Source organism: Nothoprocta perdicaria, unplaced genomic scaffold (assembly GCF_003342845.1).
Source record: "Nothoprocta perdicaria isolate Ctin4 unplaced genomic scaffold, notPer1 scaffold_331, whole genome shotgun sequence".
In the NCBI taxonomy this organism is placed as follows: Eukaryota; Metazoa; Chordata; class Aves; order Tinamiformes; family Tinamidae; genus Nothoprocta; species Nothoprocta perdicaria.
Genome location: NW_020455568.1, coordinates 154483 through 173465, shown reverse-complemented (window position 1 = coordinate 173465; position 18983 = coordinate 154483). Strand labels below are relative to the sequence as shown.

The window sequence follows — 18983 nt, the reverse complement described above, 5'->3', positions numbered from 1 at the left end:
TAGGAAAGCAAGAAGGTAGCAGTTTCTCTAGATGACCAACTTCACTGTGCATCACCAAGTGATCCACAGCTTGAGAAGACAGCGTGCGTCTTCTGTGAGAGTAGTCCAAGTTAGCTTAACAGGCGATGGAGTAACAGATAAAAACCAACACACAGAAGTATGCATAATTGGAAGGAGTGAGCAGAGTGGTTCATACACACTGAAGGGTCCCAATTAATTGTAATCATTCCAGAGAAAGATCTGGGAGTCAATGAAACATCTGGCTGATTGCACTGGAGCGCAGAAGAGGAAAGATAGTAGGCTGTGTTGTGAAAGGGGTAGAGAGTAACACTGAATATAATATTATGACACTAGAAATCAATAGGACACCCTCAGCTGGGAAGCCAGAGTCAAAGGCACAGAGAGGCACCCATCTGAGGGTGATGGAAAAGATTAGAAGAGCTTTGCCAAGAGATGGTGGAGGAATGCCAAGTAATGCACTGTGCAGAGAAGGTCAGACAGGTGCTCTTCTCCACTGGTCCTTAAAATATAGGAACAAAGGCACATTCAATGAATTTAAAAGGCAACCTTCTTCAATGATAAAAGGAAATACTTCTTTGCACTGTACGTAATTAACTTGTAGAACTCAGGCTACGAGACACCATGGCAAAGACCCAACAGGATTAGATAGGCCTATGAATGAGAACATCTGTAGTTATATTAGCTGGGATTAATATATATACGGATATAAGCACTCCAAGCCAGCTACTAACTGCCTGCAGTTAGGAAGAAATTTCCCCTGGGGGCAAGCTATTGCAAAATAGTCTGTTGTAGAGTTTAATATTTTGTCTGAAGCTTCCAAGACAAGTCACTATTATATGCATGCATCTGGAGAGACAGACTGTTGTCTGCTATAACATAAGCAATGGTACTTTTTTCATGTTTCAGCTGACATTTGGATGGTTTGGAACCAGAAAGTCTGACAGCAAAACTTGACCTTGCTCATGAAAGGATGTGAAATTCCCCAGTAAAGCGTTTTAACTTGCAGGGATATATCTGGCTCGCTGAAAATTGACAAACAGCATGACAAAAATGCAAATATTGTTCCACCCTTAAATTTTGGTCAGAAGTATTCCCAGCTGCTAATCTTCCTCCTGCTGCATGTGTTGAAAAGCAAACAGAGGGAAAAATCTCTAGGATTAGGTGTCATCAAACATGATGCCTTTTCGAGAAGGTATCTGAAAGGACCTGCATTTTTGGAGAATTAACATCTTCCTGTTTTCAAGGAAACTGTTGGAGGTTTTTCAGGATGATGAAAGGCCCATTTGATGGCATAACAACAGAAAAAAAAAAGAAGAAGAAGAAGAAGAAGAAGAAAAAGCTTTGATTTCACTGCATGCCTGGGTATCTTTATTTAATATCTTGTTTGGAATGACCGGATTCAAAACACCAATGTCTAAATAATTTGCACTGTGCAGCACATTGAGTAGAAAGACAGCAAAGAATTAAACTGGAAAAAACCCATATACCATCATTTGCAATAATCATTGATTAAGGTTCCTGTTCAGAGAAAGATCCTTCTTCAGCAACTTAAGTTTAATTTTAAATACGAACTTACATCTCATGTGGTCAATGATGTGGTGTAAGTCTATATTATAATCAACAATATTCTTAAGTGCTTTTCCAGAATCATGACAAAAATTGCCTCTTTTTTCTTTCTTTTTTAATTCTTGCCTCCATAAATGTGAGCTAGAGTTAAAAAAAAAGGCAGCTGCAACAGTTTTCTACTTGAAAGTGCACCAAAATCAAACTTGATGTTTGAAAACTCTGATTTGAACAATATTTTTAAAACAAAAATGTCAAAACATAACAATTTAGATTTGTCTGTTGCTTCAATATTGCACCACGCATCATCTTGATGCAGTAAACATATTTCCCCTAGTCTTATGGTTTAGTATTTAGAGGGTTATTTCAGATATTTTTACTTAAACAAATCCTTAATTTGCTCTAACCTTTTTTGGTTTTGTTGCTATTCTATATTTGATTCAAAAGTTTAATTTGAATCTTGATTCTATGAAATGCATATGGCCAGGGAATGCAAGGTGTTTTGAACTCCTGGGATGTGAAATCCTTGCCCTCCTGATGCTAAAATCTACCTAACAGGTGATCCCAATCTTGAAGCCCAGTGCCCCACTATTCCAAAGCCCTTAATTTGGCAGAAAGGTTTTTAGAAATTGGCTTCTGTGCTTGAAGAAACAATCAGAAACGAGCAGCATTCCTTCATTTGGAGGCTTCTGCTTTGTCCATGGACATAGATAGGTGTTGCCTGACCTCTCATTGCAAGCCATTGCAGGAGGCTTGTGGAGCTCCTGTAGGGATGGATCAGACAATGTGCAAAGCATCTCAACCACACAAGATCCCACAGATATATTTTTTGGGGAAGGGGAGCATGTGAACTGTGGCATTCATTGTCCCCAGGCCCCGTCATGGGTTGACCTGTTGCCACCATGGTGCCAACCAGCCATGTGCAGATTGCCTCATTTATTTTTCCATTTGAAAATGTCAATTCTGCTCAAAGACACCCAAGGGCATATATGGAGGTAGAGAGCAGCTCCGGCAGAAGGACAGTCTCCACACACTATGTGTACATGTCTCTAAAATCAAAACAACGTTCTATGTACTCATCCAGAGTGGGGGAAATTGCTTCTCGTATAGCCATGAACTGGTGAACTGTGAACTGATGTAAGGATGGGTTGCTTGGAGGAAAAAGAGTGGATTGGAAAATACTTTCATTGAAATTAAAACAAAAGGATCTTTATTTTATTTTATTTTATTTTATTTTATTTTATTATTTTTTTTTTGTACTGATACATTTTTAGCCTGGTTCCTAAGGAAATGAAGTTCCTATATGCGTATTATCCCAGTAATAATGCTTCAGTCAGATCTGGCAGCAGAGCAAAAGTCTCAGAGATAATGAGGTTGCCACAAGCCTCCTGAAACTAGGTGGCTGCATAGATGAGAAAGAAAACACAGAAATAGCTCAAAAGGGGAACACTTCAGTTTGTGCATAGCCCTTATCAGATAGGAAAGAATCCACAGAGGGGATAAATAATCCAATGTCTGAGAAAAAAAATGTAATAAAAACTTCTGGGATACAAATCCAGACTTCACTTTTTTTTTCCTTTTTTTTTTTTTTTTTTTGATGTTCAGACAAATGTATGTTTAACTACATTTTTTTTCCTAATGAGAAAAAAAAAAACTTTTTCAATTTTGCTATTCTTAATATCTGAAAAATACATGCTGAGTGGCCTGAACTGGAATTTGTTTCAATATTCAGTTCTTGACAAAATGAAGGATTTGTCACTCGCTAACTGATCTGAAACAGGAAATTATCTCACCAGTTTGAAAATATTGATGGGGGAAGACAAATTATTTCTCTCTTTTTTTTTTCTGTCTCAGTGACATGCAAAAGGCTGGATATGCAAATGAACTCAGCAGTTCTTGCTCTGAATCTCAGACCTATGACGGAGAACTCTTTTTGTTGTTGTTGCTTGTTTCTCAACAGTGGTACCAATTCCCCTCTGCTATGTCTCACACCAGGTACCCTGTCACTTCTGAAAAAAGCATGACCCATTACTGCCCTTCATAATTGCTTTTGGATCTTTTTCTGCTGAAAACAAACAAACAAAAAAAACAATCTAAACTACAGCTTTGAAGGTTTTAGGTCCCAAATTTAAGATGTGATTTTCAGCAACCCAGAGAATTCACAGATCCTGCTCAGGAAATCAGCACAGTCTAAACTTTCCTCAAATATTAGATCTTTCAAATATCTAGCGTGGCTTTAGGACTCAACCTGCAGACATCTCTTGGATAGTTTTCCAAGCTACAGTGGAAAAGTCAATGCTCCTTCCGCATTCTCTGGCCTAAACTCCTCCAACAACATCTTGGCCTCTCTGGAGGAAGTGGAGGACCTTGCAACCATCACACTGAGCTGAGATTGTCCCTGGCAGTTTCTAGTATGTTTTTTTCTCTTCCTGAGAACTTTTGGAGCTGTTTTAGCACAGTCCTTCCCACTCTCCTGCACTAAAAGAAATGGGAGCTATCACTTGGCCACTGAGATGCATCTCAGGCTAAACTGGCTCTCCCTGTGCTTTCCTTCTCTGGAACTCCTGCTTGGGTCACATCTTGGCTCAGCTGGACAGAAGGAAGAGCTGACAGGTGTCCAGTATGAGGGTTTTCCCCAGGATGAGCTCTGGGAGACCCTTGGTACCATGACAGACACATATATGATCCAAGATCTAATTTATCCCAGGCCTGGGGAACTGCGGATGTTTCTGGTGCACGCACTGGATGCTGGCCTAAGCGGCCAAGCAGACATATTTGAGTGACACATGGAGATTTGCACCGGAGGTGAGGTCCTGTCCCAGCGCAATGCTCTTGTTTATGTCCAGATGTCTTCCCAGCCTATTTGAAGATATGTCAAAGGCCCCTTCTGCACCTCCCCTTCCCTAAACAAGGTCTGTTTTAAATTTGACTTTAAATGTAAGCTTTCTCTACCAATACCAGGAAGTCAAAAAGATGTTCATAAAGGGGAGGGAAGCTTTGCCGAAAAGAGCTTAGGAACTATGTCGACGTGGCTTTCTGCAGGAGACCCTGGGTCCCAGTGTAGCAAGAGCTTCCACTCTCTTGATGAAGGCAGGAAATACTGAGACTCCTGTGGAGATGCCTGGCTTGTGGGTGAGAAGATCCATCACTGATGAAGAGTAGGGTTTTGCCAAGGGGTCAAATCATGCGAAAATGCCTGGGTCGGAGCAATACGTGAAATCAGTGACTTCCTTGGAGCTTTAAGACAGCTGCAGTCGAAGCGTATTTTTGGCGTTGAGGTGAATTGCTCTGATGTTATCACCAGGCACAGACAGGCCTCTCTCTTTCTTCTTTTTTTCTCTTGCTTTTTTTTTTTTCCTCTTTGTTTTTGGATAATGAATTTGTAGGCCAGCTTTTGTAGGCCAAACATTGTGGACCAGAGCACAGACATATGTGCTCCGTCTGGGATGAGGACTGGAACAGGAGGCTCTGCAGGTTGTCTGCATGTGAAAACTTTGATTCCAGACTGCCTTAAATACATCCCACTGAAATCAAAGTTCTATGAAAAAGCTGCTGGATGCTGGGGAAGCATCTCTCATTGTAACCAGAGAAAATCAGCAATGAATTTGCTAGGTAGATCAGACAACAAGATTTTACCCCTTTTCCAGATTATTTGCACAGAAATTAAGAATGAGCACCAATACTGGAGCACTTTGAGATGTGCAGAGGTGCAAATTGCCCCATGACAAATTAAAAAGTACAAAGACTTTGTACTACAGGAGTTAGAAGCACAATAGTTTGGGTTTCTAGACGCTTTGGGGCACAGATCCCAACAACCATGCATGGCTGCACCTCTAGAGTTGGGTGGAGATGGTGGAACTGCCCTGGTCTTGGAGACAAAAGGACTGCACAGAGCTCCTAACATTTGGGTTGTTCCTTGCTGATGACTCACATAGGTTAGATTTAATTAGAAAATCCTTGGAACTGGAACGTGTGCATGAAAGGGATAGAAGGACTGAAGGCTGGCAAATGGATCCCCATCTGTCTTGAAGCAATTAGAAAGTGTCTAAATAGCTGTGTGGAGCCCCAGGAATATTCCACCTCTCCGATGCAACAAATTCTTCCAGCTCTGGGTCACACATCAGTGGCTACTTAACTTTAATTAGATGCTTAAATGCCATTAAAATCATGCATGTGTAAAAACTGGCACGACCACATAGAGGTGTGTCATCAAGACAGAGTCTTCATTACAAAAAAAAAAAAAAAACCAAAAAAACCTCAAACTCCCTCCTTTTCTGTATTTTGTGCTACAAATTCAAAATATTTTAAGAGTTTCTCTAATAATTATTTCCCTTTCTGAGGCTAAGACCCTTCCAGCCCAAGTGAGTGAGCAGTATGGCCCTGCCCGGGGACACAGAGGCCCTCTGCATTCCTTGGAGGTGGTTGCACTTTGTGGCAGGCCCACTCAGGCCTCCTGTGAGATGCATTGTTCTGGAACACTTTCATGGACCGTGCCTGTGTGCCCAGGACAGATTAAAGCTGCCCGTCTATGAATTCTGTGATCTCTGTGTTTTTGAGAGTTGCTAATAACAAGTTTTAGATGTAGAAACCATAAACTCAACACTTGTGATAATATCAATACAAAGAATTATTGGTCCTTTGGGAACATGGTGACTAAAGCATAGCTGCTAACAAATTCAGTGTAGAAACATAGCTAGAAAGTTAATGCAGCAAAGGAAGAGTATGCCCTAATGAGAAAATAAAGTCTGTGTTTTACAGATCAATGTCATGAATGTCTGGGCCCTTTCCAGTGGGGTGATTTTTCAGAAGTGATAAAGTCTTGATGTAAGAACTTGATTCAAATCCTGCCAGTACTAAGGACTGACTCCTCTCTCATCTAAATCGTAGCTCAAACTAGGTTTCCAAGATGAAGAAAAGATGAAAAGGAAGGGAAGTAAGCTTTCATAGTGAAAGGCAACTCCGCTGGTGGCATTCAAAGAATTTATGTACTTGGACTTCATTGTGTGAACATAAACACAAGCAGGACTAGAGATGAGCATCAATATGAAGCTGCTGCTGGGAGAGAAACTGTCTCTCCTGAGATGCAGTTTATCTACTGCTAGAGTGGACATCAAGGGTAGATCTAACAAACTGATATCCGGAAGAACGTAGTTCCCTGTGCTGATGCGATAGAGTCTGCTGACCCACCTTGATAGAGATGTCTCACTATGATGAGGAAAGGCTAGGAGACATCTTCCAGTGGCCAAGCCAGTCCCTGGTATGGCAGGGTAAGTCCTTCTCAGAAAAGGTTGGTAGAGGATCCCCAGACAGTCATGGGATGAGGTGTTTCATTCAGTGATCCTCCAGGGTCTCTCCACATTTTTCATCAGGATCTTACATGTAGAAGTCAGAAGAGAACAACAGTGGGAGTTCAGCATGAGGCTGACCGTGGAGTTCATCCTCAGCCTTCACTCCACTTCCTACAATATGGATTTTACCCTGGCCACCTATTGCACCCCCAACTTCTTTGGGAAGCTCTAGACGATAGGAAAAGGATTCATCTGCCTTGGCTTTAGCCATGTAAAAAATGAACTCTGTGCTTTGAACTGGGCAAGCAGCTCCCGCTATAGTCAGTGTAGAGAGGTGGGGAGCATCTCCCACTGTCCCATCTCCAGGGCTCTCATCTCAGAGATATAGAGCAGGAGTCATGGGGTCCAGCTACTTTAGTGCACATCTCTACTCCAACGCCTGTAGCTTGGTGGGAGGAGTCGGCATCTGCACCTACCAAAACCAGGGTCTGAAAATGCAGCCCACAGAAATTGTAGTCACTTTCCCTCCATTTGAACCCAAACTGTTTCCAAAAAGCAATGTCAAAATCTTGTACCTTTGGGTGTGCAAACTGGAGCAGTTAGGTAAATTGGGAGCAATCTTTTGCATAGGCCAATAATCTTTCAAAACAAATAAAAAATTCTCCCAGGATCACCAAAGATATAGGGCTGGAAAAGCATGGTGGAGGCAGCCAATCCCTTTTTTAACCAAAACCCTATGTTCTAATGAATGTGATCCCTCCATGTGCCAAATTCTGCCCCTGCACAATCAGTTGACGCTGGCAGCCTCAGCAAAAGTGCATTCACAACACGTATCATTTGTCATCTTTTCATCAAGAAGTGTGTAAATCCTTTCCTCAAAGTGCAGAGCTGCTTTATAGTAAGTCCATAAAGCCCTGTAGAGTCTCTCTTCCAACAGGATTACATTAGTGCCAATAATCTGGCAAATATCAGGAGTGAATTTAATCAAGAGAACTAACACCAGTGATTTATAACTGCTCATGACAGAATGGAACGAACAGAGGTTTGCAGGACCCAGACATGGAATTTCACTTGCAACATCATTTGGAGCAGAGGGAAAGCAAAAGAAATGGGAAATAAGGTTTCAGTGTTTTGAGAGCTGTTTGTGCTCTCACAGAATATCAGTGAGAAAGAACAATCCATCTTTGTTCCAAGTTCTAAATGATGAGCACTCAACATTTCACGTCAGGGTTTTGGTTGCTAAAAGTCAAAAATAATGTCAGGGAGATAGATTGCCAGGAGAGCCCCCATACCTAAATGATGTCCCTAGGAAGCAGGTTTCCAAGTGCAGCTGGCAGAGGGAAGGTCCATCCTATTTCTGAGCTGTCTGGAAGGAGGACGCAGAGGCCCCACGGCAGAAGACTAGACCTATCGTCCAACTCAAGCACATCCATGCAAGGTTGAGCCGAGATCACTTGTGCAGTCTGACATCAAAACTCTTGGGTAACCCAAGCTCTTACTTGAGTAACTGGTGTCTCTCACTTTGGCTGACCACTACTTGCAGCAGTCATAGCGCTACTTTAGCTCAGAGCTCTGTCTTGGTAGGCTCTGGCACACTCCCGACATTGCCACTTTGTGCAGTATCCCTGCTGCATCTCTCCTCAGTTCTTTTGCATGTGGTTTGCAGACTTCATGCCATGCTCTGCCTGTTGCATGGCTCTGGGACATGGCATCTCTGATTACTGATGAATTTTCTTTTTGCTTCCAGAAAAGAACTGGAAGCAAACATTCAAGTGAGCAACATGGCATAACTGCAGTACTGTATGGTTAACTACTATCATATTAGAAGTCACCTTTAAAGCCCAGCTTCTTATGAGCCTACAAATGCTGCTAAGACAACTTCAGTTCATTAAAATAGCATAAAAATGAGGTGCATTTCATTGTAAGTTTACTACTAAAAAAACCCCATCACTCTAGGAAGCACAGCACTGCCTAGCTTTGCCTTCTGCTCACCATGTATTGCACTGTCTCAACCTCACAACCTAGTCCTTCAATATGTGCAAAAGTTTGCAGCATGTGCTTTTTTTCTTCAGAGTAAAAGACACAGTCAACATGCAAACTTTTTAACACTGATAACTGGGAAAAAAAAGTAAGAAGCTACCAAAACAAGGCATTCAAGCCGTCACTTAGAATTACACAACTCATGCCACTATCGTTCTCTATTATGAGACATTACATGCACCATGAATTAAGATATGTAACCTAATCTATAGAATGGAGTGAAAGATAAGAAACATGAGGAAGAGGAAAAATGGTTTAGCTGAATGAATGTGTCTGTTAGGTTGAATTAATGAAGTTGAATTAATTCAAAACATCTTAAGCAGATCTTTCATAGAACATTTGTTTTAAGTTCACTCTAGCTAACATATGCTTGTGAGGATGGATAAATTTGCTGCACAATTCCTTGACAATTCTCTATCAATTCATCAAATGCATTTTGTTTAAAAGCATTATGTGTAAAACGTGAACGGAGCAATGTAATGGTTGAAAGAATCTAGTCTGACAGAGAAAACACAATCTGCTGTGTGAGATGAGATGTAAAGCAGTTGTAAGGAAGAGAGATGGCAGATGCTATCGGACAGTTAATTTCTTAATTCTAAACACATTCAGTCAACATGAGATGCTGGGAGAGCTTTGCCCATGGACAGATGGCTTGGTGAGATGTTAAATTAATATTGTTATCAATTGAGAATGGCTGAAGTTATTAGGTGATGATTCTTCCTAAATGCCTGTTTTTACAATTATTTCAGAACAGTCCCTGAATCAGTGAAGGGAAACAGAGAAAAAAAAAAAAAGAATCTCCTAAAGCATAACCAGACCTCAGGAAAACTATTTTTCAAAGGCAGATCCTTTGCTGTAGGAAACCTCATTTCATCTGTGTCTGTACAGGACACTGGATTACGCCGACAATAAACTACTCCAAATTCCATGAAATTGTGCTAAGACCCCAAGAGTCGGGCAGCTGCTCATTTACTAAGCATATTCATTGCACACCTTGGTGTTTATTAGATCCAACAGCTGCATTTATAAATCATGGGGGGGGTTAAAGAAGAATTTAAATTTGTCGATCTCAAGTTTCATTAGAAGGAGTCATTTAAGAAGGCAATGGGAGATCTGGAGAGCTATTGCAAGAGCAGTTAATAGAGCGATTCAGCAAATGGGAAAGGTAGCTCTGAAGGAGCCTCTGGGATCCCCTCTCTGTTGGCTCTCCAGCCTCTCTACACTCCTCAAATTTCAATTTTCTCTCCCACTATGGGCTCTGCTCATGTTCCACCAGTGTGCATCTCCACCAAGCTGCAAACGTCACGATAGCTGGGTTGCAAGCAGCTCCTTGAAATCATTTTTACAAGGTGAAAAAAGTGGGGAGCAGGACTAAATAAGTAAATTATTTTTCTTTTTTTTTTTTCTTTTTTTTTTTTCTCTTTGGCAAAGAGGTTCTGTTTTCAGTGGAAAAAACACGAAGAAGCATTTTTATTAAAAAAAAAAGAAATGCAAACACTGAAAACCTAGAGCTTCCCAGCCAAGAATATCCAGCTCAGGCCAAAAAGCTTTCCTTCCCTTGTGGAATGGAGCATTTAAACAGAAGACAGATGAAGCTTTCCGCGTGAATCTCTGGTATCTCCTCAGCTGAGGTTTGAACCTGTGTTTGATTTATTTTGCCACCTCCAGCAGACTGAGGAAACATTTTAAAAAAAAAAAAAAAGTTCATTTTTACGAGTTACTCTTACATAAAACAAAGTAGTGAGAGGAAAACACACAGAGAGCTGGCTGTGCCGTGGGTGCTCATGGCTGCCCCGCGGGTGCAAGGCTGCAAGGGGACGGGATCGCTTCCCTTCTGGCTCCCGGCCCCGCGTTCGTTCGGAGAAGCTGGCGGGTGTGTGGGTGGGCTGGCCGCTGTTTTTGCCTCCCGACAGAGCGAGATGCCCGTGGGGCTTTGGCAGAGGCCAGCGCTGCTTCTGCAGGGGCCCGGCCGTGCTGGGGTGCCCACCAGGGAAAACCGGGTGGAAAGCGAGTGGCTCCGCTGCTGCGTGGGATGCTCCCGGGATGCTCCCCTTGGCATCGTTGTTCCTCTAACCCGTTGTCTGCTCTCCCTTCTGCACCAGCTGCTCATGCGGGCTCCGAATGCCCCCCAGTACCACAGGCTCATGGCAGTTCTGACAAGCCAGGGAGTTGTGGGTGAAACTTGTAGTTCCTGCTTTGAGATGCTAACCCTGTAGCTGGGATCTACCCATGTACACTTTTATGTTTGTGCTGGCCATGATAAAGCGGCATCGGAGCAGAGGTGTGCAAAAAACAGAAGTTAAATAATAATATGGTTATACATAATAAAAATATATATGGATATATATAAGCTATAAATGAGAAAATGACCCTTTAAAGACTGAAAATATTCTGGAATTCATCCTCAGCAGTGAGAATTTTTAAAAAATCTTCATGACCCTCTTCTTGCAAGGGGGCTGGGGAGATCAGGGGATGACAAATAACAGAAAAAGAAAAGCCATTCTGAAGTTTGGTTTGGGGAGAAGAAGGAGTAGCACGAGGTTTGTCATTGAAATAGCTGTGGCAACAGGAGGAGGAGGAATCAGAGAATCAGGATGTATGTGTGGTCCCATCCCTCCCATACCTTTGCAGGCTTTTCTGTGGGAGATGGGCTTGGTCAGGTCACGGTAGAAGCCCTCCTTGCAATAGTGGCAGTGCCGGCCCGCCGTGTTGTGCCGGCAGTTGAGGCAGACACCTCCGCTCTTGCGCCCCGACAGCTTGTAGAGTTCCATGTTAAAGCGACATCTCCGGGCATGAAGGTTGCAGTTGCAGGCTGTGGAGAGAAGAGCAGGAACGGTCACCAGTGGCATCCTGAGAGGACCATGGAGGCATCTACCCCATGGAGTCTGCACACTAAACTTTGAGTCCTGCTTTAGGACCACATATCTGTGATGGAAACATGAGGATGTCCAAGGAGGGGATGCCACGATGCCATTGCCAGCTAAGGGAAACCCTCTGCTAACCCAAACCTCCTCAGAGAAGTCAGCATTGTGGTGGCAATCCTGGATTTTTGGAGAAGTAGTGTGGGATCTGAAAGCACTGAGACTCTGCAGGGTTTCGCCACAGTGACTTAGAGCAGGAAACACATCTTTTGCCTCTCCCCACTTTGAGTCACTTTGTTAGTGACTCAAAAGCTGGGTCCCCATGGAGAGCTAACCTCAGAGCCATTTCCTGGTGGCTGTGGAAAACCCCCTTGGCCCCACCAATTTTATCACAGACTCTCTGCACCATTAGGGAAACAAAAGTTTCTCCCTTGAGCTGTTAGAAGGACAAGTTTCCAAGCACCACTGGTGCATTTTTCCCAACGCTTGCCTTTCCATGCAGTCCCAGTACCTATGGGTATTTAAACTCCGTGTATTGGTTCAAAGCCTTCTGAGCTTGTTTCTGCCGTTGTATTTCTTTCTTGCTTTGGTACCTGCAGCATGAGGTTCTATCAAATTTCTGTGGCCTGGGATGTGCAAATAAAACTTGGTCCACATGCATCAGCATCTCTTATCTTGTTTCTGGGACACTCACTTAGTCAAATACCAAGAAATTCCCTTCTGCTTTGACAGAATCTGCTGTGATTGAACCTGATGGGAGATACCCAATTTCTCCACCATATGCAGCCTAATGTCAACACAGGGACTATTTTAACAAGGGGCCGTTGCAAAGGAAGACTTAAGGACTTCAAAAGCTCAACCCCAGAGCTGTCAAGGGAACATCAAGAGGCAGTTGCTGGGGCTATGTGCTTTGCAGAGAATTTTATAGTTTGTTTTCCTTTCCCCTTGCTTTTGTTTGCTCTTCACCCCTGAACAATACATCTGTGCAATGCCAACCCACAGCTGGGCCTCTTGGCGCTGCACGAAGGTGTCACCGCTCTGGGCTTGTCACCTTCCTTTAGAGTAGAAACATCTTAATCCCTCATTCCTTCCTGTTTACCTTATGGTGCTTACCCAAGACAAAGACGTGCTGTATTTGCTTAATTATCAAATTTCAGCCCAGAAAATCAAAGTGCAGTTCCGGGTTATTTATTGGGAACAATCCTCGAATAACTCTTGACATGCAACCAGAGGGTAGATAGAGAGCAAAACTCTCTGATTGCCTCCAAACTCTGGGGTGGGAAATGCTCTCTCTACTCTTCCTCTTGCAATTTGATTTTTCTAGCTAATGCAGTGCAACATGGCATCATCTCCTCACCAGATCCAAATGTTCCCAAAGCAGGAGATGCAACGACCAACTTGCTGCTAGTGAGAAGAGCAGCCCCAAAGAGGTTTGTCGTCCATGAGTAAGTGAGATTCCCGACACCAGTCAGAGACAACGCTTTCATCTAAGGACACCTGAATGGGACAAGACAATCAAGAACAGAGAGCCAGCTCCTGTCCACAGAGGGAATTGCTGTTTTTTATGGCTGGCCTGTCCCAGGGACACATTTGCTGACACTGCAAGTGCAGTTAAACAGGCTGTTGACATCTAAAAGAAATGAGGGGGCACGCACCCAGTGCTTTCTGCATTCCCCTTTGTAGATTTTTCCCCTTCCATCTTAATCTCAGGAAGAGTTTTCTGAGCTTTTGCTAGGAGCATGCTAGCAGCTACTCAGCTATGGTATTTTCCTTTTCTTGTGGCGTGCTGAGTAGTCCCTGCCAGCACCACAGTTCTGTGGCACTACTGTGCAAGTAGAGGATTAGAAGTGATTCTTGCCCTGCACAGCTTATGATCTAAGCCTGCAGAAAGGAGGTGGTGACGCATTTAAAGTACCATTTCTATTTTTACAAAAGGGAAACCAAGATACTCAGATTAAACCATTTTCTTGGATCATGCAGCAAAGATACAGCTGTAGTGAGAACTGAAGACTTATTTCAGGCTAGTGGCTTCACTGCAAGTTTTGTCCTGACGAGAGGAGGATGGTGGCTGTGATGTGGAGGCAACAGCCCAGAAATCCTCCCAGCTGTAGGTGGCTGACAAGACAACAACCTTTATCCTCAGAGGCACCAGCCTCAGGACTTGGCTTTGAAAAAGGAAGCAAAGAAGTTCCCCAATTGGAAGGTCTGTCATCCCAGATACAGGTTTCAAACCCTGCAGGCACATCTCCATTGTTCAAAGACTTGAGAGTCATTGAAAACTATATCTTAAGAACTACAAGCTACAGGAACTAGTCCCAGTTGACAAACATGAGGAGATATTTATTCACGGAGCTTCATGAACTCATGGAAGACTTGGTTCTTCCTTCTAGCTAGCAGACACACATTTTTCAATCAGCTTAGAAACTAATCTCATTCTAGAACATATAAAATGCTCTTCTTCCTGATGCTTTCTGTCAGCACCAGGGCACTTTGCTGGGCACCAGGCAGATGGAGATCCCCTCTTAATCCCAGGCACATGGATGCTTTTTAATCCTTCTTTTGAATACACATATTTGTGCAGAAAGCATGGGCCAAACTGGCTCAAGGAGACTAGATTTAATCAAAATTATTCTCTCCCATCCTATAGCTAAGTGTCTGAGCCCTGAATACTCAGGTTCTGTGTCCTGTCCGCCATCAGTCAACACTAACCGTCAGGTAAGTCTCTAACCGGATGTCCTTACGGGTGCCCAGTGGGAGAGGTTTGGTCTGACTGCCCCATCCAGGCATAGGAAAGATCCTTGCTGGGGACAAGGCTGTGACATGATAGGATCCATCACACTGGTACTACAGCTCAGAGAAGACAAGTGGTAGGAGCTCGGAGATGCTCGATGGAGGGAATGTCGGGTTCATCAGAGCTGGGTTTCACAGATCCAGCAGCACAGTGATACCTGCTGTTACCCCTAGGTCCCACATCTGACTGTAAGAGGTACTCATGCATGGAGGACTCTCCTTGTGCTCTGCCCTAGCATGTTTTGTGGAGCTGCACCAAGCCTGGGCATGAGGCACTCAGGAAATGAGGCTACCATTCCGCCTTTCCCCTAGTCCAATGGTTAATCACCCACTGTGCTAAAGCATTTTGCCTTGTTTCTAACATGAATTGGCCTGGCTTTAATTTCCAGACACTGCTTCATGTTTTGAATTTCCCCACTATCCTAAGTGGCTCTTCAGTAACCCATCCTTTCTTTCTACAAACGAGTCTTTGGTGGCTGTAATAGAATCACATCCCAGCATCAACATCCCCAATGCTCCTCAGGCTGTTCTTTTCACCCAGCACAGAAGATGCATCTGCATGATCTGCAGACACGGAGCAGAGCTGGCTGGGAGCAGACCACTTGCCAGGTGCTGGGAAATCTCTGATGAAATGTTTTGGCTCCGACTGCTTTGCACTGAGCTCAGTGCTGCTGTCTCCTGCTCCTTTTGTTCTCTTATTTTGCCAAGGACTTCATTAGCCTTTGTATGCTGATTTTATTGTGCACAGATGTACATACCTTCATCAAACAGTCCCTACCTGGACTGCTAGGCTCTGATATGAACAACCAGATATCAGTTAAATGCAGATGTTTAGAAGCATAGAGAAGGCTAGATCTGAAAAGAGGAGAGCTGTGGTATGGAGCCTGTCAAAGAAACATCAGCAGCAATATCTCTTCATTAAAAAATGGTTTTGATCTTGGTCAAATTAATTCATAGAAGAAGATCAACACAGGTAGGGTTTTCCATGTGCAAGAATGAAAGGAGATATCTGACACAGAGGAGCCGGCTGGAGATGTGTGATGGAAGCTGCAGTCACGGTCTTTTTTGCTGCCACGATGTCCCCCAGGCCCCGCATCCATGGCCCTGCATCTCCCAGGACACATTCCTCTCTGCGGTTTTCATTCAGCAATGACAATGCTTCGAGCCTGCCCTTTCAAAAGATCCTACTCTTTCAAAAGACCCCACCCTCTCAAAACTTATATGTTGGCAATTTTTGAAATTAAAATCACTTTTTTTTGAAAACAAGCAAAAACCTCAGCACATTTTGTTTTAATTTTTATGAACAATAATTTAGGGAAAAAGGGAAGGAAATGGTAGAGAGAGGATAGAGGAAGCCCGGGGGCGGAAAGTAATCTCATCTCTAAGTTTGACTTGAATTTATGAGTAGAATCAGTCTCCTTAAAAGTATTCTCTTCCAGATATCTTTTTTTCTTTTTTTTAATAAATAATTAAAAAAAACACTAGTTCAGCCTCAGGCATGATTACTTTCCTGCAGGAGCAAGCTTTGCATGTCTTGTCTTTGTGTCCCTGACAGCCTGGTGCAGATAGGGACTTACCACCCAGTTGGCTGCTGAAACCCACTTCTGCCAGGAGCCTCTTTCCTAACTCAGAGCAGCACAGGAGGAAGGTCCATGGAGTCCCTAGTCCCAAAAATACCCCTGGATTTTCTTTTTACCTTTTGAAGGGCTTTTTTTTTCCAGCCTCGAAATAAAGTGAGGTGTGCAATGGAGGTGGAGGAGCCAGGCCCTGCACAGACCCGTCTGCTCACTAAAATGAGGAGATAAAGGGAAAGCCCCTATAGACAGGTCAGGGTGATTCCCGTGATCCCCTAAAGCATTGCGTCCTTTCAGGCCCAGTGTCGTTTGGTTGGTTTGTTGGAAGATTTGGTAGCTGCCAGGCATGAAATCAGAGCAGAACCATGGTGTCTCACAAATATGCTCACCTCTGAGCTGGAGAGTGGGATTTATATTCATGTCTATTGCAGCAAAACAGAAGGGCATGGATGAACACAGGCCACGGTAGGAGTGAAGTACTCCATGATACTGCCAGTGCATGGTCACTGGAGCCGTCAGAGTCATCAGCATTGGAACTGCACATCACCCTTGCAGCTGAGTGACTGAATCCATCCCTGCTTGCAGGGCAAGCTCACAGGACCAGCCACCAGGGCTGCAGGGCCAAGGCAGAGCTCTCCCACCATAGCTTGGTGCTGTTAGCCACAGATCCAGCTGAATGACACCAAACAAAAATGTTTGCTTGGGAAAATTTATTTGCATGTGCTGTTAAGTCTGCATATCAAGGAGGATTGGGGATAGGTTTGGTTTGCTTGAGCTAGTCCATCAAAGGGGAAATCCATCAGTGTATTGCAGCTGGGAGAGGGAGACAAAGAGTCTGTGCTAGGTCCTGACAGAGCAAAGGGATGGAGGAAAGTGTGCAAACACACCACATAATGAACAGCTGTATTTTGGCATCGTTTTTGAAACCTTAGCCCCAAATCCCCAAATCTAGCCTGCAGCAGAACGGAGCTGATGAAAGAAAGCCCTATTCTTGCTGATTCACCCCGAGCATTCCTTGAGTTTGGTTTGGGGCCAAAGCTTTGCGGAAGAATCTGCTAGCCCTCTGACTCCTCATTTGGGCAACCAAGGAAGAGTCCATAGTGCAACCACAGGAGAAGCAAGAGAGAAGGGCCCTGGGGCAGAACACATTGAAAAAGTCATCCTGATTGCATAAAAAAAAAAAAAAAAAAAAAAAAGAGAAAAGATTTGGAGGCATGAGAAAAAATCAAAAACAACAACCAAGGAATGGCAATTCCAGGTAGAAACAACATCAGCAGAGAAACTCTGGTCTTGTCCACCTCCTCCAGACTCGTTCCTGAGGGTTCCATGCTCCTCCCAGGAGGTCCTGGAAATATTCCCCTGCTTGACTTTGGTTCTGCAGGATGTGAGAACACTTTGCAATAGTAGACTTCAAGTTGGTAACAGCAACACTTACTCCTGCCCGAGATTTCCAATGATAAGACCCTTGTTTGCTTTCACATAAAAAATGCCAAACTCACTGTTTGGGCTAAAACATTTGGAATCGAATGTCTGACTCAGAACAAATAATTCTGGAAAACTTCCTGCTAAAATGTTTCAACTGCTAATGAGAAATAAGGCTAGTGAAAAATACAGTGTTGCGCCAATGCTAACACACTTGGGGATTTCTTTCCTTAAAGAAAATCTATCAGCCTTATATTTGAAGCCAAGACTTAAGAAGAAAAACACTGCTCCTTGGTAGGGATGTGCTTTTCACTGTCTCTAAGAAGACCTGATTAATTCAACTGAGTTTGTAAGTCACTGAAAAATGGGACATGTGCTCAATCAAAACTGAGTTTTGCTGCTAAATTCCCTGAGTGTTTTGTTTTTACTGGCTAAGCTAAGCTCAAAACAGAGCCTGTAGAGACAGGATGGGGTGGAGAGGGAGAGATCAGCCAAAGTGTTAGGTGCCAGGAAAGGGTGGCTGGCCAGGGAGCGTTGTCTTGGATGGATCCGGAGATCTGGAGACAATTGGGATTAGGGATAGGGAGACCCTAGGTATCTGGATAAATTGAGAGTGGCCTGAAGAAACAAACTCAGCTGGAAATGAATGAGGTGGGAAGACATAGGAGCTGTGTGGCAGGAGGAGGAGCAGATTCCTGTTAGAAGGATGTCTGTGGGTCCTTGTCCCTCCTGCTTGCACTCCAGGCTCTGGAGAGCACCAACAGACAGTGACAAAGATTAGTCCTGCTAGTGGGTGCTCACATAGCCCAGTGATGAGCACAGAGATGGGCTGCATGCGGTGGGCATTAGCAGCTGCTGAGCTATTCTAGTCCAGCAGTGCTCTTTATATAAACAAATTGCCTCTGTAGACCAGACTTCCCAAGCAACCTGGTTTACTAGCGGGAGTGTTAGCAGGAAGAGTGAACTTCCAAAGTTGCTAAGGACCAGAGAGGAAAAGCAAATGCTGAATGTCAGCATCTGAGATATCCAGCCTATGAATGTGATTTGGAGATTTACCCTCGCTCAAGCTGAGGATATGACTAAGCCAGGCACCTCCAACTGCCCACCAGCACCTTGAGCCAGCTCAGATGTGGAATGTCAAAACTGGGCAGCATACAGTTGGGAAAGTCCAGAACTAGCACCTTGGAATGACTGGCTGTCCTGTGGTTTTGAGAACAGATACATTGAAAAAGTCCAAAGCCTCTTGTAGATCACACCCAAGAAGAGGAAAGAATGGGTCCTCTCAGATCAGCTACCGGGGATTATTCTGTCAATATTCCCAGTAATCTAATTTAGCTCCAGTTCTGTGAGACTAACTTAGCTCCAGTTCTGTGAGACCAAAGCTTTTTTTAATAGCATGATACTCCTTCAAAAGTCCAACAGTC

At 43.7% G+C, this 18983-nt stretch overlaps 1 protein-coding gene across 1 annotated transcript in view; it reads right to left on the bottom strand.

Moving 5' to 3' along the window:
• Positions 1-18983, bottom strand: part of NTN1 (netrin 1) — a 93550-nt gene that overhangs the window by 31863 nt on the left and 42704 nt on the right. Inside the window, exon 2 of the mRNA XM_026043618.1 lies at positions 11536-11724. Within this exon, the coding sequence (XP_025899403.1) occupies positions 11536-11724 (189 nt within the window). The remainder of the gene's footprint in view (positions 1-11535; positions 11725-18983) is intronic.